We start from the raw sequence: 21461 nt of genomic DNA on the forward strand, positions 1-21461 counted from the left end.
GGGTTTCACCGTGTTAGCCAGGATGGTCTCGATCTCCTGACCTCGTGATCCACCAGCCTCGGCCTCCCAAAGTGCTGGGATTACAGGCTTGAGCCACCGCGCCTGGCCAGATTATTTCCATTGTCATTCTGACTTTAGGGAAGCAGGTTGGGGCACGAGTGGGCATTTTCCTAATGACTTGCTGCTAGGAGTTTATAGGCAGGAAACAGTCTGGGAGTCTCTAATCCAAAGAGACTTTCAGATTCCCTCTCTTCATGTGAACCTCCATTAGTTAGATATTGGGAAACTGAGTGTGAAGAAGGGACTCAGAGCTGCCAGGTACCCAAGTCTCAGCTCTGACATCATTGGGCCCCTTCTGCCACAACTTCCTGCCACCTCGCGGACTTGAATTATGTTGCTTCTTCCTGGAAGTCTGGCCTGCAGCAGGGGCCTTTCCTCTCCAAAAAGCTGCTACTCACTTCTGGCCCCATCTGCTGCTACCTGCCATTAGCCATAGCAGTTGGCATCATCAGAGTCTCAGCTACAGGAGATGTCATTCTGCCTTAGTGTTTGCCTGCGACCTGACCAGGGGCATGACCAGCTGGGATGTCAAGTGACATTTGGGAACTTGAAGATTAGAGGCCAAATGAGTGAAAGTTTAGTTCTTCTCAAGACCCACTGATTTGCCAGTGTGCATGGAAATAATAAATTAGAGCAGAAACCAGCAGGGACTGTTGTATAATGGTGATCTACTGGCAGAACTGGGCCCAAAGAGAAAGAATTTCTCAGGCTGGGTTTCTTCTGGGAGGGTAGCAGCTTGGTCTTGGCCAGTGCTCTGTTTCCCACCAGTGTTGTCCCCTTTTCTAGCTTGCCTTACCAAGCTCTGTCTTCCAGGCTCCTGCTCCAGACCCCTCTGCTGTGGTCTCCCGTCCATCCAGGGGGTTCTGGGCATCACAGCTCCTTTTTTTCTTTCTCCTCTCCCAGATCCAGTTTCAGCTGGTTTGCTTCTCCCAGCAGGTACCCTTAGGCCCAGGGGCAGCTCCCCTGAGAGAATTTGAGTCACTCATTTGCTTGAACAGCACCCCAGTTTATACTAGCAGCCATTTGTGCGCCATTGCCTGTGCCCTAGGGTTTGTGGCGAGAGATTGAGGGATCAGTGAGCAGTTGTCCCAGAGCTCTATGGCAAGGCAAGCTCTTCCTCCCCTGATGGGAGCCCCAGTGTCACTAACTGTGTAAACTCAGGCTCAGGCTTCAACTGCCCACCCCCATCCTCACATTTCTGTCTGTCCCAGCACCTCAGGAGCATTCTCATTGTGGCGGGCTAACTCCTCCTGGATGTGAACAGGCAAGCAGAGTGGGAAATGAGTCACGTACTTGTATTGCACAGTGGACACCTCCCTAGAGGTCCATTGGTTTAAAGAGATAGGGAAGGAGGAGGGATGAGACCATCACCCCCTCCCAGAAGTAAATCTAGTATCTGGGTTTTCTTTATGCCCTTGAGTCAAACTAATAACTGTCTAGGATGGAGATGTTTGCTGGTTTTCTTTGGTGTTTTTTCTAATGCAATAAACTCATTTCTGCCTGCTGCATTTGTGTGGTTCCCAAATAAGGTCTGCACATGCATCCAACATGAAGCGACCCCAGGCTTTTGGGTCCCTTGGAGCTTAACTCTGCAGGGTCTGGATGTGTCTCCTTTGCATGGTTGTGAGCCTGTGGATGAGAAGTGATAACAGGGAAGGATGTCTGAATTTCACCACTGTTTTATAAAGATGAGAGAAGGGCCCAGAGAGAATATCACTTCCCCAAGTTCACCTTGCAGCTGGTGTAGCTCAAGGCTTTGTCTGATAACTTCAAATTCTGGAGTCTTCCTCTAGCCATCAGGAGTGTCTGACCTCATCAAAAAGTGTTCACTTCTAGTTTCAACTTGGCTTTAGGCTGGGTCTGTGACTCCTCATGCCCAGACAGGCTGTAGCTGAGAGGGCAGGCAAGGAGCCTAGCGGGGGCCTGGCACACCACTGAATGTGAGCCCTTGACCGCAGAGCCTGGCTGCTCTTGAAGAAGGCAGAGAGTGTCTGGGACGAGACTGCCCCACTGGTTCCCAGGTTGGAGAACCAGGCAAGGTCACGCTGCAGTGAGAGTGATGGACACCAGGTGGCGATGTGGCCCTGCACACCAGGCCCAGCCCACTGCCCAACGCCCAACACCAGGCTGGTCTTGGGTACCCTTGGCCACCTCAGTAAGCTTGTCCAGCTCCCCTCAGCCCCTGCGTGGCCCCCTACAAGCCCATGGGGTAAGAGCCAAGCTCCTTGTCCTCATTTATCAAGGCCCTTCTCAATCTTGTCCTTGAACACCCTGGTCCTACCCCACACCCTGGCACAAGTGCCAGTCCCAGTCCCTGTCACTTCTGGTGGTTTCACACCTCCAGGCCTTGGTTCACCCTTTACTCCACCTGGATCTGCTTTCCCCACCCCTTGTTCAGTGCTAAAGTCCAATGCCAGCATGTCCTCTGACCTGTCCCCTCCCAGAGCTGACTCCTTGCTCCCATGGGTGCCTCCAGCACACTCCCACCAGCCAGCCCAGTACCTCCCAGGGCAGGGCCTGTCATTTGAGATCATAACAAAGGCCTTCCCCTCTCTGGGCCTCAGTTTCTTCATCTGGAGAATGCAAATTATGTGTTGGATCCTTTCTGAGTCCCTCCCAGTGTGACTCCGCTCTCCACCCCTGGCTTGCGAGGTCAGAAGAGAGACTTGCCCAAGTTCTTACAGTCCTGGGCTGAGCTCTGACCTGTAGAGACCACTGACCCCAGCTGCCAGGCTGCAGCTCCTGTTCCCCACCCCCAGGTGGAACAGTGCTGTGGCCTGGGCTGTATCTGTCCCCATTGACTTTGGCTGAGAGAGCCCCAGAGGGCCTGAGCCAACCCAGCAACAGCCTCCACCTCCCACAAAGCCATCTGAGCATGCACCCTTCAGCTTGTTTAGATTCTATGGACTTGTTTATTGTGAAGACAATGTAAGCACTGCAGGCATTGTGAAAGTTTATTAAAAAAAAAAAAACGGCTAGGTGAGGTGGCTCACGGCCTGTAATCCCAGCACTTTGGGAGGCCGAGGCAGGCGGATCACCTGAGGTCAGGAGTTCAAGACCAGCCTGGCCAACATGGTGAAACCCCATCTCTACTAAAAATACAAAAATCAGCTGGGTGTGGTGGTATGCACCTGTAACCCCAGCTACTCGGGAGGTTGAAGCAGGAGAATCGCTTGAACCCGGGAGGCAGAGGTTGGATTGAGCGGAGATCGTGAGATGCTGCCACTGCACTGCAGTCTGGGCAACAGATCTAAAACAAACAAACAAAATCCACAGTCTCCCCCAACCTCAGCACACAGCACACCTCCCCTGCTGCCCCTAGGCTTCTTAACTACACAGCCTTAGGAGGGTGTTGACCCCATTTGTAAATGAACGACAACCTCAGGGAGTAGGACGGACCTGCCCAAAGTCACTAGTGGGAGGAGAGCTCCAGGAATTGTCAGCCTGCCTGTAAACCCCACTACACAGAGGCTGCCCCTTGGGCCTAGAGCACCCATATACAACAAGTCACATACCAGGTACAGAAAAAGAGCATTGACAGCTCCAGTACTCGGACATGTTGACACATGGCTTCCTACCAATAGCCAGGAGCCAGGGAAAAGTCTGGGTTTTGGCAAGACAGGATTGAGGAGGAATCTTGTCTCTGCTGTGTGACCCTAGGGAAGCCACTGCACCTCTCTGATGTCAGTACCTACCTCTGGAAATTGAGTATAAGGGTACTCTCTTCAGAGATGTATTGGGAAAAGTAAGTGAAACACCCAAACCAAACATGAAAGTCACTAACCTCCAAACTTCAGCCACACATCTGGCCCAGAAGAGCCCAGGGTCTTACCTTCATAGCAGACTCCTGCCAGGCTCAGGTCTCAGGCCCTCCACTTTCAGTCCTGGGTTCCTCTGGGTCCCTCCAAGTCACCCTTCTGGCCAGTCTTCCCTCGCACCAGTCCTGCTCTTCTCTCCCCAAGGCCTCCCCTGGTCCCCATCTGAGCACCAGTTGCCAGGGATGAGCCTTCCTCTTAAAGGGACACAGTGGTAGCCACAGGTACCCCCTACCTGGTCCTCCTGGGTCTGTACCTCAGGGCAAATAACTCTCCCTCTCTGAGTTTCAGTGGCCTCATCATGTGGAAAGGGGTGTGAGGAGAATTTAGGAAGAGACTGTAGGAAAGGGATTTGTAAGAAGCAGCCCATTTGTTAACGGGCCAAAGGTGCTTATCTTTGTTTTTAGAAAGGTGGATCCCATCCATAGGAGACAAAAACTCCTGCCCAGTGGACCACATTCCAGACATTCTGGATCCAAGCACCAGGGGTGGGGCCCAGGAATTTGCACTTAACCTGTTTCTAGGAATTCTTCACTCATGGAACAGGAAAGTGAAGATAACCTGGTCAAGTGTCCTGTACAGTGGTCAGCCCATAGTAGAGGATTAATAGGCATCAGTTCTTTTTTTTTTTTTTTTGACACAGAGTCTCGCTCAGTCTCACAGGCTGGAGTGTGCAGTGGTGTGATCTTGGCTCACTGCAACCTCCGGGTTCAAGTGATTCTCCTGCCTCAGCCACCTGACTGGCTGGGATTACAGGCGTGTACCACCACGCCCGGCTAATTTTTGTATTTTTAGTAGAGACGGGGTTTCACCATGTTGGTTAGGCTGGTCTTGAACTCCTGACCTCGTGGTCCGCTGCCTTGGCGTGCCAAAGAGCTGGGATTACAGACGTGAGCCACCGCGCCTGGCCAGCATCAGTTCTTACTATCTCACCTGTCATAGTTCTATCAGGTGGGGTTTATATCCTCATTAGAAATAAACTGAAGCCCAGTGAGGAAAGGTGACCTGTCCAAGTCCTTATACTTAGCCAGGACCAAACTGCAGTTCTCCTGATTCCAACTCCAGTGATCGGTCCAGGAGACCATAGCTACCCAGTCAGAAAAACAAAAATTGTGTATGGGGGCCTGGTGCGGTGGGTCACGCCTGTAATCCCAACACTCTGGGAGGCTGAGTCGTGAGGACCATTTGAGGCCAGGAGTTTGAGAGCAGCCTGGATAAGATAGACCCTATTCTCACACACACACACACCCATGCACACGCACACAAACAATGCAGATTTTCATGGCTTCATAGCATTTCATCTTCTAGATGGGTCTTAGTTCATTTAAACAATTCCATGTATTTTTCCTTTTTCTATTTTCTTGCTTTTTTTTTTTTTTTTTTTGAGACGGAGTCTCGCTCTGTCGCCCAGGCTGGAGTGCAGTAGCCGGATCTCGGCTCACTGCAAGCTCTCCCTCCTGGGTTCATGCCATTCTCCTGCCTCAGCCTCCCAAGGAGCTGGGACTACAGGTGCCTGCCACCACGCCTGGCTAATTTTTTGTATTTTTAGTAGAGATGGGATTTCACCATGTTAGCCAGATGGTCTCGATCTCCTGACCTCGTGATCTGCCCATCTCGGCCTCCCAAAGTGCTGGGATTACAGGCGTGAGCCACCGCGCCTGGCCTCCTTTTCCTGTTTTCTAAAAGTTGAATTGCCGGCTCATATGATCTGCACCTTTTTTTTTTTTTTTTCTCTTGAGACAGGGTCTCACTCCTGTCACCAAAGCTGGAGTGCAGTGGGAATATCTGGTTAATTGCAGCCTCAACTTCCTGGGCTCAGGTGATTCTCCTACCTCAGCCTCTTGCATAGTTGGGACCACAGGTGCCCACCACCATGCCCGGCTAATTTTTTGTATTTTTAGTAGAGGCAGGGTTTTGCCATGTTGCCCACGCTGATCTTGACTGCCTGGGCTCAAACAGTCCACCCACCTTGGCCTCCCAAAGTACTAGAATTACAGGTGTGAGCCACCGCATCCAACTCTACAGTTATTATTTAGTTAGTTTGTTTGTTTGTATGAGGTGGAGTCTGGCTCTGTCTCCCAGGCTGGAGTGCAGTGGCATCTCAGCTTACTGCAACCACTGCCTTCCACATTCAAGCAATTCTCCCGCCTCAGCCTCCCAAGTAGCTGGGATTGCAGGCGCCTGCCACCATGCCCGGCTAATTTTTGTATTTTTAGTACAGGTGGGGTTTCCCCATGTTGGCCAGGCTTGTCTCAAACTCCTGACCGCAGGTGATCAGCCCATCCCGGCCTCCCAAAGTGTTGGGATTACAGGCGTGAGCCACTGCGCCCAGCCTGTTATTTATTTTCATGTGAAAAACAACCCTACAAAGTAGGTGGTGTTCATCCCATTTTATAGGTGAAGACACAAAGCTTCTGAGAGGTGAAGTGACTTGTCCAAGGTCCCATAGTGGTAGAGCCGGGAAGACAACCTGGAACTGACTCCAAAGTCAATGCAATGGTTAAATAATTGTGAATATAATCTGGGAAGGTTGGTTGGGCATGGTAACTCACGCTTGCATTCCCAGCACTTTGGGAGGCTGAGGCGGGCAGATCACCTGAGGTCAGGAGTTGGAGACCAGCCTGGCTAACATGATGAAACGCCATCTCTACTAAAAATATAAAATTAGCCGGGCGTGGTAGTGCATGCCTGTAATCCCAGCTACTCGGGAGGCAGAGGTTGTGGTAAGCTGAAATTGCACCATTGCACTCCAGCCTGGGCAACAAGAGCGAAACTCCATCTCAGAAAACAAAAAAAAAAATTAGCCGGGTGTGGTGGCACATCTATAGTTTCAGCTACTCGGGAGGCTGAGGCAGGAGAATCACTTGAACCTGGGAGGCAGAGGTTGCAGTGAGCCGAGATTGCGCCACTGCACTCCAGCCTGGGTAACAGAGTGAGACCCAGTCTCAAAAATAAATAAATAAATAAACAAGGTCCTGTCTCAAAAAAATAAATAAATAAATAAAAATAAGTAAAAATACAAAAATTAGCTGGGCATGGTGGCACACGCCTGTAGTCCCAGCTACTCGGGAGGCTGAGGCATGAGAATCGCTTGAACCTGGGAGGTGGAAGTTGCAGTGAGCAGAGATCCCACCACTGCACTCCAGCCTGGGCAGAGCGAGACTCTGTCTCAAAAAAAAAAAAAAAAAAAAAAGAATCTGGGAAGGTCTCCAAGGAGGTGGACCCTGAGAGCTGGGTCTTGGGGAAGGCAATTTGGCAAAGTCCAAAGCCCAAACAAAGGCCTTCAGGAGATCTTTTCTTTTCTTTCTTTTTTTTTTTTTTTTTGAGTTGGAGTCTGGCTCTGTCACCCAGGCTGGAGTGCAGTGGCCGGATCTCCACTCACTGCAAGCTCCGCCTCCCGGGTTCACGCCATTCTCCTGCCTCAGCCTCCCGAGTAGCCGGACTACAGGCGCCAGCCACCTCGCCCGGCTAGTTTTTTGTATTTTTAGTAGAGACGGGGTTTCACCATGTTAGCCAGGATGGTCTCGATCTCCTGACCTCGTGATCCACCCGTCTCGGCCTCCCAAGTGCTGGGATTACAGGCTTGAGCCACCGCGCCCGGCCCAGGAGATCTTTTCTTTTCTTTTCTTTTCTTCTCTCTTCTTTTCTTTCTCTCCCTCCCTCTCTCTCTCTTTCTTTCTTTCCTTTTTTTTTTTGGCAGAGTTTCACTGTTGTTGCCCAGGCTGGAGTGCAATGGCGCGATCTTGGCTCACCGCCATCTCTGCTTCCCGGCTCAAAGCAACCTCTGCTTCCTGGCTCAAAGCAACCTCTGGCTTCTTTGGAATCAAGTGATTCTCCTGCCTCAGCCTCCTGAGTAGCTGGGATTACAGGCATGCACCACCAAGCCGGGCTAATTTTGTATTTTTAGTAGAGACGGGGTTTCTCCATGTTGGTCAGGTTGGTCTCGAACTCGCGACCTCACGTGATCTGCCCGCCTCAGCCTCCCAAACTGCTGAGATTACAGGCATGAGCCACCGCGCCCGGCTCAGATTTCCTACAGCTCAAAATTTGTAAGGCAAAGAGATGACCACAAATCTTGTGAGAGTGGAGGGCGACCTCGGCTCTCTTAGTCCCGCCTGGCCCACCAGGGACTGCACAGTACGGTGGAGGCCCCGCCCGACCCAGCCCCTTAATTGGCCTGTTGCAATCACTATCAACCCGCCAATTCTTTTTTTTTTTTTTTGAGAGGGAGTCTCGCTCTGCCGCCCAGGCTGAAGTGCAGTGGCTCAACCCGCCAATTCTGGCCCCTCCCCTGTCTTCGGGTTCACCCTCTCACTTCCTGCTGGGCCCAGGCTCAGGCCCCGCCTCCGTCTTGTTTGGAGGACTCCAGTCGAACCTGGAGGGCTGCGCTCCGCCCTATGCCTCGCCCGCCTCTTCCAGGAGCAATCAGAATCAGCTCAGGCCCCGCCCCCGCTTCGGTCCGCCGAGACCACGCCCCTTCGGCGCAATCAGGCCGTCTGCTGGCCCCGCCCCCTAAAGCCCCGCTCTGTCGAATCTTATCGCTGCGCTGCTTCTGCGGCTGCATCTTCCAGACTCCGCCCCGCGCGCGGAGCTGCAGCCATGGCAGTCACCGCCCAGGGAGCCCGCAGGAAGGAGCGGGTCCTCTGCCTGTTTGACGTGGACGGGACCCTCACGCCGGCTCGCCAGGTAGGACCCTGAAGTTTGGAAGCTCCCGCCGGGAGTGTCACGCGGACACCCCCGAGGCTGCGTGTGGGATCTGCAGGAGAGTGACCGTGGACACACCGGGACCAAGTGTAGCATGCAGCAGTGCCCGGCCCCCTGACATCCGGGGCCACCCACCGGGAGTGAGGGTACCTGGCCCTCCACGTCACTGCCCCCGCAGCGTCCCTGCCTGTGTTCTGCTTGGGAGTGTTAGGGTAGGATCCAGTACTGGAGGGAAGAGGCTGCGATCAGAGGCCTAGCTCCCTCCGTCCCCAGATGCTTTCACATGCCCCTAGGGCCTGGCTCCCGGAGGCCCCAGCCTCCTGAGCTGGGCATCCCACCCTAGTTCAGCCCTACGACGCACCAGTAGTCAGAGCTGGCTTTTGAACCGGGGTTCCAGGCACACAAGCACACAGCCAAGTGTCAGTCACCATCTGGTGGGAGACAGGGGGTCTCAGAGTCTTCCCACCCTGACCTTTGCAGGCCTGGGCCTGGGTCTAGTTTCTGAAGCCCTATCATCCACTTTACCTTCCACCCCTAGTCGTGGAGCAGAGAGGGCTTCTTTTCGAATTCGTTTATGGGCTCTACCCACCCATAGGTGAGAGGCTTCAGGCCTAGTCTGTTTGCTGTGAGGACACTGAGGCATAGTATAGTGAGGGTAAGAGTGTGGTTTTCTTCTAAAGACTCGCTGTGTTGAGCCTCTTACCTCTGCTCAGTTTTTCTTCCACTGGGTCGCATTGTGAGTGAGTCCCCAAAAGCCCCCTCACCAGCTGGATGCATCAGTAAGCAGGTTTCATTCGTGCCCTCCCTGTGGGTAACCCACCCTCTAGTCTGGGGGCCTCAAAGACCAACCGACAGGTCTCCTAGCGTGCGGGAACAGTGGGATGGTCTTCACTGGGCAGTGGCTGATGGGAACCCAGGTCTTAGCCTCCTCTCTTAGGTCCCAAATGCCCCTCCCCACCCTCTGTGGTGAAATTACCCTGGCTTGGGCCTTGGGGGCCCAAGGAACGACCAGCCCGCTCTGCCTTCCTGCAGGGGTGGGTCCGGGAGGAAGATGGCAGGACTGGAGCAAAGGTGGGCCGGTTGCAGTGTCTGACGCCTGTAATCCCAGCACTTTGGGAGGCCGAGGTGGGTGGATCACCTGAGGTCAGGAATTCGAAACCAGCCTGGCCAACATGGTGAAACTCTGTCTCTACTAAAAATACAAAAATGAGGCTGGGTTCAGTGACTCATGCCTGTAATCCCAGCACTTTGGGAGGCTGAGGCGGACAGATCACAATGTCAGGAGTTCAAGACGAGCCTGACCAATATGGTGAAACCCCGTCTCTACTAAAAATACAAAAAATTAGCCAGGCATGGTGGCATGCACCTGTAACCCCAGCTGCTCGGGAGGCTGAGGCAGGAGAATCGCTTGAACCAGAGAGACAGAGGTTGCAGTGAACCGAGAATGTGCCATTGCAGTCCAGCCTGGGCGACAGAGCAAGACTCTGTCTCCAAAAAAAAAAAAATAGCTGGGCGTGGTGGCACCTGCCTGCCTGTAGTCCCAGCTACTCAGGAGGCAGAGGCAGGAGAATCGATTGAACCCAGGAGTAGAGGTTGCAGTGAGCCAAGATTGTGCCATCGCACTCCAGCCTGGGCAACAAGAGTGAAACTCCATCTCAAACAAACAAATAAATAAAAGAACTGGAACAAAGGTGGCAGGGCCTAGGCGCAGTTCTGACCCCTCCCTCTGATCTTTTGTTCCACAAACATAACAACCTGAATAAGAACAGCCTATTAATTTGTCTCCGGGCCAGCCTCTGTGTTTAGTGCCTTTTGAAAGTTAATTTTTAATTGTACACATATTCATGATCACACTCTCCTGGTAAAGAATGAAAAGATAACAGAGAAGAGTAAAGTCCCCTCTGACTACACCAGGATCCCAGGCCTGGCCCTCGTCCCCAAGGTAATGTGGTTACTGTGGTGTGGCTTCCCTCCAGGCTTTTAACTGGATCTGTTTGCCCAGAGCAAATATTAAACATTGTTTTGTGGGGCTATTTTTGTTGTTGTTGTTCTTTGGCTCCTCAAGAATCAACTTGAATGTGATGCTATTTTGTTGTTGTTAGACACAGGGTCTCGCTTTGTCAGCCAGTCTGGAGTGCAGTGGTGCCATCACAGCTCACTGCAGCCTCGAACTCCTGGGCTCAAGTGATTGTCCCGCCTCAGCTTCTGGAGTAGCTGGGACTACAGGCGAGTGCCACCATGGCTGGCTAATTTTTTTTTTTTTGGAGACAAAGTCTTGTTCTTGTCCCCCAGGCTGGAGTGCGGTGGCATGATGTCGGCTCACTGCAACCTCAGCCTCCCAGGTTCAAGTGATTCTTCTGCCTCAGCCTCCTGAGTAGCTGGGATTACGAGCGCCTACCACTGCGCGCAGCTAATTTTTTAACTTTTAGTAGAGACAGGGTTTTGCCAGGTTGGCCGGGCAGATCTCGAACTCCTGACTTCAGGTGATCCACCCGCCTGGGCTTCCCAAAGTGCTGGGATTACAGGCATGAGCCACCGCGCCCGACCGAAAATTTTTAAAAATCATCCAGGCATGGGCTGGGCGCAGTGGTTCATGCCTGTAATCCCAGCACTTTGGGAGGCCCAGGCGGGTGGATCACCTGATGTCAGGAGTTCAAGACCAACCTGGCTAACATGGCAAAACCCTGTCTCCACTAAAAATAAAAAAATAAAAATTAGCTGAGCATGGTGGCAGGCGCCTGTCAGGAGAATCACTTGAACCCGGGAGGCAGAAGTTGCAGTGAGCTGAGATTGCGCCATCTTATTCCAGCCTGGGCAGAGGTTTCAGTGAGCCGAGTTCACACCACTGTACTTCAGCCTGGGTGACAGAGCCAGACTCCACCACAGGAAAAAAAAAAAAAAAAGACCAGGCGCACTGGCTCATGCCTGTAATCCCAGCACTTTGGGAGGCCAAGGGGGGGCAGATCACTTGAGGTCAGGAGTTCAAGACCACCCTGGCCAACATGATGAAACCCCATCTTTTTTTTTTTTTTTTGAGACGGAGTCTCGCTCTGTCGCCCGGGCTGGAGTGCAGTGGCCGGATCTCAGCTCACTGCAAGCTCCGCCTCCCGGGTTTACACCATTCTCCTGCCTCAGCCTCCGGAGTAGCTGGGACTACAGGTGCCCGCCACCTCACCCGGCTAGTTTTTTTATATTTTTTAGTAGAGATGGGGTTTCACCGTGTTAGCCAGGATGATCTCGATCTCCTGACCTCGTGATCCTCCCGTCTCGGCCTCCCAAAGTGCTGGGATTACAGGCTTGAGCCACCGCGCCCGGCCGAAACCCCGTCTTTACTAAAAATACAAAAATTAGCTGAGTGTGCTGTCGGGCAACTGTAGTCTCGGCTACTCAGGAGGCTGAGGCAGGAGAATCACTTGAACATGGGAGATAGAGGTTGCAGTGAGCCAGGATCACACCACTGCACTCCAGCCTGGGCGACAGAGCAAAAGTTCATCTCCAAGAAAAAAAATTTTTTTTTTTTTTTCATAGAGATGATATCTCCCTTTGCTGCCTAGGCTCTAGTCTCAAACTCCTGGGTCAAGCGATCTTTCTGCCGTGGCCTCTCAAAGTGTTGGGATTACAGACTTGAGCCATGGTGCCCAACCTGTCTAATTTTTGGTGTCTGAGCTTTGTACTGCTTCAGATCCAGCTAGAACGTGGGCTCCCTGGGTTCTGAGCACTAAGTGAGGGCTAAGTGGAGATCCCAGACATGCTGAAAGCCAGAATGCTATGCTTCCCCTCTCCCCCCATAGAAAATTGACCCTGAGGTGGCCGCCTTCCTGCAGAAGCTGCGAAGTAGAGTGCAGATCGGTGTGGTGGGCGGCTCTGACTACTCTAAGATCGCTGAGCAGCTGGGTGACGGGGATGAAGGTAAGAGTGAGACTGGGGGTAGAGGAAGTGGGGAGTTTGAGAGATTCCTGGGCGTCTTCAAAGAGCTGGTCCTGCTTCTGTGGGGCAGAAGTAGAGAGAGAGCAGCCAGATAGTTCCCTCACTGATGTGACAAACACTTGAGCACCTCCTATTGCCAGGGATTGTGCCAGGCCCTAGAGAAATAGCTGGGACAAAGCAAGCAAAACCTGCCCTTATGCAGTTTACATTCTCATTTCTACCTGCTGAGTCTTGATTTCCTCATCTTTAAAATGGGCTGAACTGGCCGGCACGGTGGCTCACGCCTATAATCCCAGCACTTTGGGAGGCCGAGGCAGGTGGATTACTTGAGATCAGGAGTTCAAGACCAGCCTGGCCAACATGGTGAAACCCCGTCTCTACTAAAAATACAAAAAATTAGCTGAGTGTGGTTGCACGTGCCTGCAATCCCAGCTACTCGGGAGGCTGAGGCAGGAGAATCACTTGAACCTGGGTGGTGGAGGTTGCAGTGAGCCAAGATCGGGCCACTGCACTCCAGCCTGGGTGACAGAGTGAGGCTCTGCTTCCAAAAAAAAAAAAAAGGGGGCAGAACCAATGATGGCTACCATTTGTCAAAAATGATCATGTGTTAATGTTATTCCATTGCATTTAATCCCCACAATCACACTTTAGAGTAGGCGTGATCATCCCATTTAACAGAGGAAGTTATCCAGAAAATTGACTGGACCTCAGAGCTCCTGGTCTCAGACCACTCGAAGTGGGTGCCTCCAGTTCCTCAAATTCAGACACTTCCTCGAATTTTTCCTTTTCCTCACCTCTTGATTATTCCATCAGCAGACCCCAAAATATCTCCCTGTCCCCTCTGTCTCCATCTCCACCGTGCCTTCATAGTCTAGGTAACCACGTGCCACCCAGACCCCGCAACAGCCTCTGGGCTGTGCTCCCTGTGCCTCCCACCTCCCACCCACTCCAGCTGCTTCTCCTGGCAGCCAGAGCTGAAACCTCCAACTCTGCCATGCAGCCAGCCTTGAGAACCCCGTGCGATGGCAGCTGTAGAGCAGAAGGAAGCTCATCTGCAGAGGGCAGGGAAGCACAGAGTGTAAATGATGCCCTCTGCCAGAAAGTACTGCATGGCTTCCAGAGGAGGAAGCTGGATCTGGGAGGATGAGTGGCAGGGAAGCCAGGGAAGGGCGGTCCTGACAGAAGGACCTGCATGGATGCCTGTGTGCAGAGGCCCACAGGTGTGACTGGCTCCTCTGGAAGAAAACCAAACTGCAGAGGGAGAAAGGCTGGAGAAGCAGGTTGCAGCCTCAGATTGAACAAATGGCCTTTGAATACGAAACCAAGGGTGTGGGCTTCCTGTCTCTTTACTTGCCTGTGGGGTCACAGACCTGGTCTCACAGTCTTCCTTCCTCCTGTCCTCTATGTGACCCCGAAGTCATTGAGAAGTTTGATTATGTGTTTGCTGAGAACGGGACAGTGCAGTATAAGCACGGACGACTGCTCTCCAAGCAGGTCAGTGTCCCCCAGGGCTTAGCCAGGGGCACCCCGCTTTTCCATAGTGGAGCAGTCCAAGAGTGCCTTCTGTCCTGGGCTGGGGGAGAGACACTGTGCCTGTCTCAGGGTCAGGCAGCCTAGGCCACGCTCAGAGCCCTGTGTTCCTCGACCAGACCATCCAGAACCACCTGGGGGAGGAGCTGCTGCAGGACTTGATCAACTTCTGCCTCAGCTACATGGCCCTGCTCAGGCTGCCCAAGAAGCGGTGAGGTCCCACCAGCCTGGTCTCCAGAACCTGGGGCCTGAGGGAGGAGAAGTGTGGGTCCCTTAGAGGGAGCCTGGAGATACTTGGGCCCCTGATTTTTTGCGGGGAGTGTGGATTATTTTCCCCTTTGAAGTCCTAGGAGGCTGGGGTCCCAGGTGGGGCTAGATTTGAATTCAGGGCCGTTCTGGTTCTCTCTGGCTCCCCGCCCTCCCTCACCACCAGTGGAACCTTCATCGAGTTCCGGAATGGCATGCTGAACATCTCGCCCATCGGCCGGAGCTGCACCCTGGAGGAACGGATCGAGTTCTCCGAACTGGACAAGGTACCACTAGCTATGCAACCTTAGGCCTGTAGGGCCTCAGTCACTCAATTTATCTGAGCCTTTATTTTCTCATTGGTAAAATAGACTGGGGGGATGTGTTCTGATTTAACTGATACCCTTTCGGGCACCTACCGTGTGCCATTGTTGTAGACACACGTGCATCTTTCCAACACTGCTGGTCCCCCTTCCTAGGTGACCAGCACCAGCAGCCACCCACTGAGCCAGGCCAACTCCTGGGAACATCATTTCCACCTTCCCACCCACATTGGGTTCAACACCTCCTATTTCATCAGCCTCTCGAGTCAGTGTCAAATCTGTTCATCTGCAGAACTGAGACCCCACTCTAGATTACCGCTTTCCCCCACCCCAGGTTGCCCCAACTTTCCTCTCTGTCCCTCCCTACCCGCTGCATAACCCTGCCAGCCTGCTCTCCAGCGATGCCACTGAGAACCTTTCTTTTTTTTTTTTGGCGGGGGGAGGGAGATAAGAGTCTCATTCTGTCACCCAGCCTGGAGTACAGTGGCATGATCTCGGCTCACTGCAACTCCCACCTCCTGTGTTCAAGCGATTCTCCTGCCTCAGCCTCCCAAGTAGCTGGGATTACAGGTGTGCACCACCACACCCAGCTAATTTTTGTACTTTTTTAGTAGAGACAGGGTTTTACCACGTTGCCCAGGCTGGTCTTGAACTCCTGACCTAAGGTGATCCACCTGCCTGGGCCTCCGAAAGTGCTGGGATTACAGGCGTGAGCAACCGTGCCCGGCCCATTAGAACCTTTAAAATGCGTCAGCCGCATTCACCCCCCAGCCCTGCTCCCTCACTTACAATCCTTCCTTGCCTCCTCGTTGCCAGCTGGATGATGTTCTGGCCCCCTGCTATGGTGCCTCAAGCCCTGAGGGCTCTGCCTGGCTCCGGCTCTCCGTGTCTCCTCTCTGTGCCCTTCAAGTTCCACTTTCTATTCCTGGAACACACCAAGGTCCTCTCACCTCTGCCTGTGCTGCCCCTGCTGAACCTTGATGTGCATTTTGCTTTTCTCCCCACCGCCTCCCTCCCTCTCGGCGATGGAGTGATCCACCCATCCAAACCTTTCCACGCTGGTCCGTCCGCGTCGTTCTGTCATTCTCTGACCTGTTTGGTGGTTCTCCCTGCCCTCTGCTCCAGCTATGGCCTCTTGGCTGATTCTAGAGTGCTGTGCCTCTGCCAGAGCACACTCCTCTCAGGCCCAGCTCGTCCCTCCTCTCTTTCAAATCACCTTTCCTGTCCTTTTCCCAGTGGGGCCTCCCAGAGTATCACATCCACTGCTGCACTTCCTGCTCCTTCCCCTACCTTATTTCTCCCCAAGCAGCCTTGGACAACTTCCACCATCTACTTTTAAAACCCAAATTACTAGGCCGGGCGCGGTGGCTCAAGCCTGTAATCCCAGCACTTTGGGAGGCCGAGACGGGCGGATCACGAGGTCAGGAGATCGAGACCATCCTGGCTAACATGGTGAAACCCCGTCTCTACTAGAAATACAAAAAACTAGCCGGGCGAGGTGGCGGGCGCCTGTAGTCCCAGCTACTCGGGAGGCTGAGGCAGGAGAATGGCGTAATCCCGGGAGGCGGAGCTTGCAGTGAGCTGAGATCCGGCCACTGCACTCCAGCCTGGGCGGCAGAGCGAGACTCCGTCTCAAAAAAAAAATAAATAAATAAAAAATAAAACCCAAATTACTGTCTGTCCCTGTCTCAGAACTGTAAGCTCCATCAGGGCAGGGGTTTCTGCAGCTTGTTCTCCTCTGGATCTCCTATGCCTGGCACACGGCATACTTTTTGTCATTATTGTTGTTTTTGAGATAGGGTCTTAACTCTGTTGCCCAGCCTGGAGTGCAGGGCAGTGATCCAGTCCTAGCTCACTGCGGCCTCAATCTCTCAGGCTCAAGCGATCCTCACACCTCAGCCTCCTGAGTAGCTGGGACCACAGGTGCATTCCTCCATGCCAGGCTAATTTTTAAAATTTAAAATTTTTTGTAGGGATGGGATCTCACTGTGTCTCCCAGGCCAGTTTTGAACTCCTAGCCTCAAGTGGGCCTTCTGCCTCAGCCTCCCAAAGCACCAGGATTATAGGTGTGAACCACTGCACCTCGCAAAGAAATACCCTTTTTTTCTTTTTGGAGACAGAGTCTCGCTCTGTCACCCAGACTGGAGTGCTGTGGGACAATCTCGGCTCACTGCAACCTCCGCCTCCTGGGTTCAAGCAATTCTTCTGCCTCAGCCTCCCGAGTAGCTGGGACTACAGGCGTGAGCTACCACACCCAGCTAATTTTTGTACTTTTAGTAGAGACAGGGTTTCGCCATGCTGGCCAGGATGGTCTTGATCTCTTAACCTTGTGATCCGCCCTCCTCACTCTCCCAAAGTGCTGGGATTACAGGCATGAGCCACTGCACTGGCCTAATTTTTGTATTTTTTAGTAAGGACAGGGTTTTGCCATGTTCAGGCTGGTCTCAAACCCTGGCCTCAAGTGATCCGCCCACCTTGGCCTCCCAGAGTGCTGGGATTACAGACGTGAGCCACTGCGCCCAGCCACGGGGACTTTTTTTGTTGGAGTAGTTACAATTGGTCATTGGCAAAGAACCACTCCCCCACACACACGTGCTGAGAGGTGATCCCTTCCTGTCCACCCAGGTTCCCAGTCCCAGCTCTACCCATTTGCCTCGTAACCTGGAAAAGCAGCTTTATTACCGTGTGCCTCAGTTTGCTTATGTGTAAGGTGGGGGTAATAGTTCCCATCTCATGGCCTGTCATGAGGACTGGATGAGGTGGCGCATGGACCACGCCTGGCATGGGGTTGGGGAGCCACACACTAACTCCCCACCCCGAGCCCTGGTCCTTCTCAAGTATTTTTGGCTCTTGTTTGCCCCCTTCTGGCACTGGAGGGGCATGAACCTTCCTGATCCGTGTGCCCTGCCCCGGCCCAGAGCTGGTGTAAATGCTTGACCCAGCTTGTCTTCCAGAACCCGGAAGTGGGGATGAGTACTTCCCTTCCGTAGATGAGGACACTGAGGCCAGAGAGTGAGTAACCAGCTCGAGGTCACAGTGCCGGTCCCTGCCGAGGCTGGCCTTGCACGTGGGGCTGTCCAGTGACCAGCCTCGTTCTCCAGAGACGGGAGGTGCAGCCAGCCTCGGCTATGGGGAAACATTTCTTCACAGCTTGGGACACTCTCAGCGGTAGCCCTGGGTCTACAGAGTGGCCGCTGGTGGTGACTCTGGCCTCCCTGGGGCCCACCTACCTGCTGGAAAGCCAGGCCAAGGCTGGCAGGGGGCTCACATCCCTTATCTCTGCTTTCCCATGAGAGGGAAGCAGGCAGGGGTCATTCATTACTTCTCCATCCTTTAGTTCAGGAAATAGGCTCAGAGAGGTCAGGTGACTTGCCCATGGTCACACAGCTGAGGAGTACAGTAGCCAAGCCTGGCTACCTGCCTTCAGATCTCAGTCTGGGAGGTGTGTGGCTTTATATCTGACGTCCTCCCTGGGCCACTTCTCCAGGCTCCACGCTGCTGAGCACTGCCTGCCTTTCCACCCCAGTTCTACCCAGTTCTGACTACGGGGTCATACCAACCACCCCACTCCTGTGCTCCAAAATCTTCAGCGCCTCTTGGTCCCCCAGGATGTGGTCAGACTTCCCAGCCTGGTCTCGAGACCATCTGTCAACTGAATGTCCTGCTGGCTGGTTTAGGTGTTTAGCTGTCCCTCAGGCTGGGCATAGCCACTGCCCTTTGTGGCCCTCTGAGATGGAGATACTGGGGGCTGCCTGGGGAATGTCCCCCTGCTCCATGTTTGCTGCTGCCAGAGTTCCTGCTCAGAGGGGCGGAGCCAGCCTGGGCACTACCGAGTCCCCCAGCCCAGCCACGTCTTTGCACGGTGGGTGCTGTGCCATGCCTGGCATCCTGCTGCCCTCTCTGAATGCCCACAGCCAACTCCTCACAGTTCCCCTGCTCTCAGCTCCCACACTCATTTCCGAGTATTTGCTTTGTTGAGCTGGGCACAGCTAACAGGATCGAGCCCTGCCCTGAGGTGGACACTGATGTGGGATCCAGACTGCCCCGTCTCCTCGCCCTTCCTCCTCGTATCTCTCCTCTGAGGACCCTTTCGGAAGACCCAGCCCACAGCACCACTGGTAGCCCCATCCCTTCTGGATTTGGGCCCTGGCTCTGCCACCAAGGCTAGGTGACCTTGACCAAAGCACGACCCCTCTCTGAGCCTCAGTTTCCTCATCCGCACAGTTGGGGATCCTACCCACCTAGAAGACTCAGCACGCTCACGTGGACTGTGTGCCCAGCTGGGGCCTGGCACACAGCAGGTTCTCTGAGCTGCCATCCGTCCCCTCCCCTCTGCAGAAAGAGAAGATCCGGGAGAAGTTCGTGGAAGCCCTGAAAACAGAGTTTGCTGGCAAAGGGCTGAGGTTCTCCCGAGGTACGTCCACCCTGCAGAGGGCTTGGGAGGCCTGGTATAGGGCCCCTCCTCGAACCTTCCGCCCTTCCCAAGACCAGGCTGTGGCCCCTAGTAGCTTCAGGAGCCCCTCCCCCACTCAGGGCAGAGGGGGTGGCTGAGCCTGATGCAGAAAGGGGCTGAGTGTTTACTGGCCCCCAGTTTTCCCCACCTCACACCTCAGTGGTAAATGCCCTATGCCCATCCAGTTTCTCAGGCCAAAAACCGGAGCCTCTCCCTTGAATGCTCTCCCCCGCCCCTTCCCAAGTCCAAACTCCTAGAAGTCCCAGGGCCCTGTGTCTGGAATCCCACTGGTGCTCACACCTCCACGGCCAGCTGCTTATCCCAGCCTCCAACTGACCTGACGCAACCGGGCTCCTCTCTGCCACCTTACCCATTCCCTAGTGGCCGGAGAGGCTGGAGCTGGAGTCATAGTGTGCCTCTGCCCAAAGCCCTCCCTAGGCTCTTCCTCCCTTTCCACGTGATGCCCAGGGCCTGCCCGTCCTCGCCCTGCCTCTGCCAGCCTCCTCCCTTGCTGGGACACTCATCTTCTTCCCTGCCTCAGGGGCTGTACTTTGTGCCTCAGGTCCCAGCTCATTGCCACCTCCTCAGAGGTCTCCCCTGACCACCCTGGCTGGATGAGCTTCCCCCACCCACTTTGTAGTCTTGTTTGTTCTCCAACCTGTGTCATAACTTCCTTGAGGATCCTAAGTCTGTCCCGTGTCCTGTTCCTGCCCCGTGTCCCAATCCCCAAGGGTTGCTGAATGAGTGAATGAACAAGCAGCCCTTCTGTTAGTCTTGTCTGCCCCTCCCAGCGGGGAATAACAGTCCCCGCCCCTGCCCACAGGAGGCATGATCAGCTTTGACGTCTTCCCCGAGGGCTGGGACAAGCGCTACTGCCTGGATAGCCTGGACCAGGACAGCTTCGACACCATCCACTTCTTTGGGAACGAGACCAGTCCTGTGAGTGCAGTCCACCCCAGGTTTCCCCCAACACAGTGGACAGCGAGAAGCTAGGGCTGGTGGCTTCTCCAACACAAATCACCCAGGTCAAGGCCAGAACACGGGGCCACACAACAGACCTCTTGGCGGGGGCTCCTGGAGAACAACCATTGCTCACCAGCCCCGTTACACAGATTGGAAGGCTGGGCCCCCGGAGGGCTGGGCACTTGTTCTACATCACACAGCAAGTCAGGGCAGGTCTGACAGGAGTGAGAAGGTGGGCTTCCTGCCAGTTCTGACGGGGCAGGAGGAGGGGCAGGTCCGTAGCAGTCAACGTGGAGAGGGACTCCGCCTAAATATGCCTCCTCTGCCCGTCCTCTGTGTGCAGGGTGGGAACGACTTTGAGATCTTTGCTGACCCCCGGACTGTTGGCCACAGCGTGGTGTCTCCTCAGGACACAGTGCAGCGATGCCGGGAGATTTTCTTCCCAGAGACAGCCCATGAGGCGTGACCGGGGCCCACATCTGTGCGTCGTGGCTTCTGAAGAGTTTGGTCTAGGCCTAAAGAGGAGTCCTGGTGTTGGATAGATGCCAGGGCCCCTCCTCTGGCCCAGGACGCCTGCTGCAAGGCCCACCCAAATGGGGCCAGAGTCTGTGTGGACAACCGTCCCTAGCCAGTCAGCTCCTAGTGGCACTGGCTCCGTCCTCCCAGAGCCCAGAGTGTTCCCCATGCTCCACCTGGTGGCCGAGGCCACAGCTGCTGCTTGTATTTCGGTACAGAACAGGTTTCTGCACCAGGAGGCGGCGTGCACAAGTGTCAGTACGAGATCTAGCCTGCCCTGCCTGCCTGTCCTGGCTGCCTGTCCTGGACGGTGGGGTATGGTGATGTAGGCGCCTGTTCCCTGGATGGTGGGGTGTGGTGGCGCAGGCGCCTGTTCCCTGGACGGTGGGGTGGTGGCGCAGGCGCCTGTTCCCTGGACGGTGAGGTGTGGTGGCGCAGGCGCCTGTTCCCTGGACGGTGAGGTGTGGTGGCGCAGGCGCCTGTTCCCTGGATGGTGGGGTGTGGTGGCACAGGACCTGTGCCTATTCCCTGGACGGTGGGGTGTGGTGGCACAGGCGCCTGTTCCCTGGACGGTGGGGTGTGGTGGCACAGGTGCCTATTCCCTGGACGGTGGGGTGTGGTGGCACAGGCACCTGTTCCCTGGACGGTGGGGTGTGGTGGCACAGGCGTCTATTCCCTGGACGGTGGGGTGTGGTGGCACAGGCGCCTGTTTCCTGGACGGTGGGGTGTGGTGGCGCAGGCGCCTGTTCCCTGGACGGTGGGGTGGTGGCGCAGGCGCCTGTTCCCTGGACGGTGGGGTGTGGTGGCACAGGCGCCTGTTCCCTGGACGGTGGGGTGTGGTGGCACAGGCGCCTGTTCCCTGGACGGTGGGGTGTGGTGGCGCAGGCGCCTGTTCCCTGGACGGTGGGATGTGGTGGCACAGGA

At 54.5% G+C, this 21461-nt stretch overlaps 1 protein-coding gene across 1 annotated transcript; it reads left to right on the forward strand.

The window, feature by feature from the left end:
• Nucleotides 1-8248: 8248 nt before the first annotated feature.
• PMM1 (phosphomannomutase 1) lies at nucleotides 8249-20938 on the forward strand. Its single transcript, XM_033233802.1, has 8 exons — nucleotides 8249-8561; nucleotides 12371-12488; nucleotides 13924-14000; nucleotides 14156-14247; nucleotides 14470-14569; nucleotides 18944-19019; nucleotides 19882-19997; nucleotides 20365-20938. Exons 1-8 carry the CDS (start codon nucleotides 8475-8477, stop codon nucleotides 20485-20487), a joined length of 789 nt encoding a protein of 262 aa, XP_033089693.1. The 5' UTR covers nucleotides 8249-8474; the 3' UTR covers nucleotides 20488-20938.
• The last annotated feature ends 523 nt before the right edge of the window (nucleotides 20939-21461 follow it).

The sequence above is a fragment of the Trachypithecus francoisi genome, unplaced genomic scaffold, assembly GCF_009764315.1.
Source record: "Trachypithecus francoisi isolate TF-2019V2 unplaced genomic scaffold, Tfra_2.0 Lachesis_group14, whole genome shotgun sequence".
Taxonomy (NCBI): Eukaryota; Metazoa; Chordata; class Mammalia; order Primates; family Cercopithecidae; genus Trachypithecus; species Trachypithecus francoisi.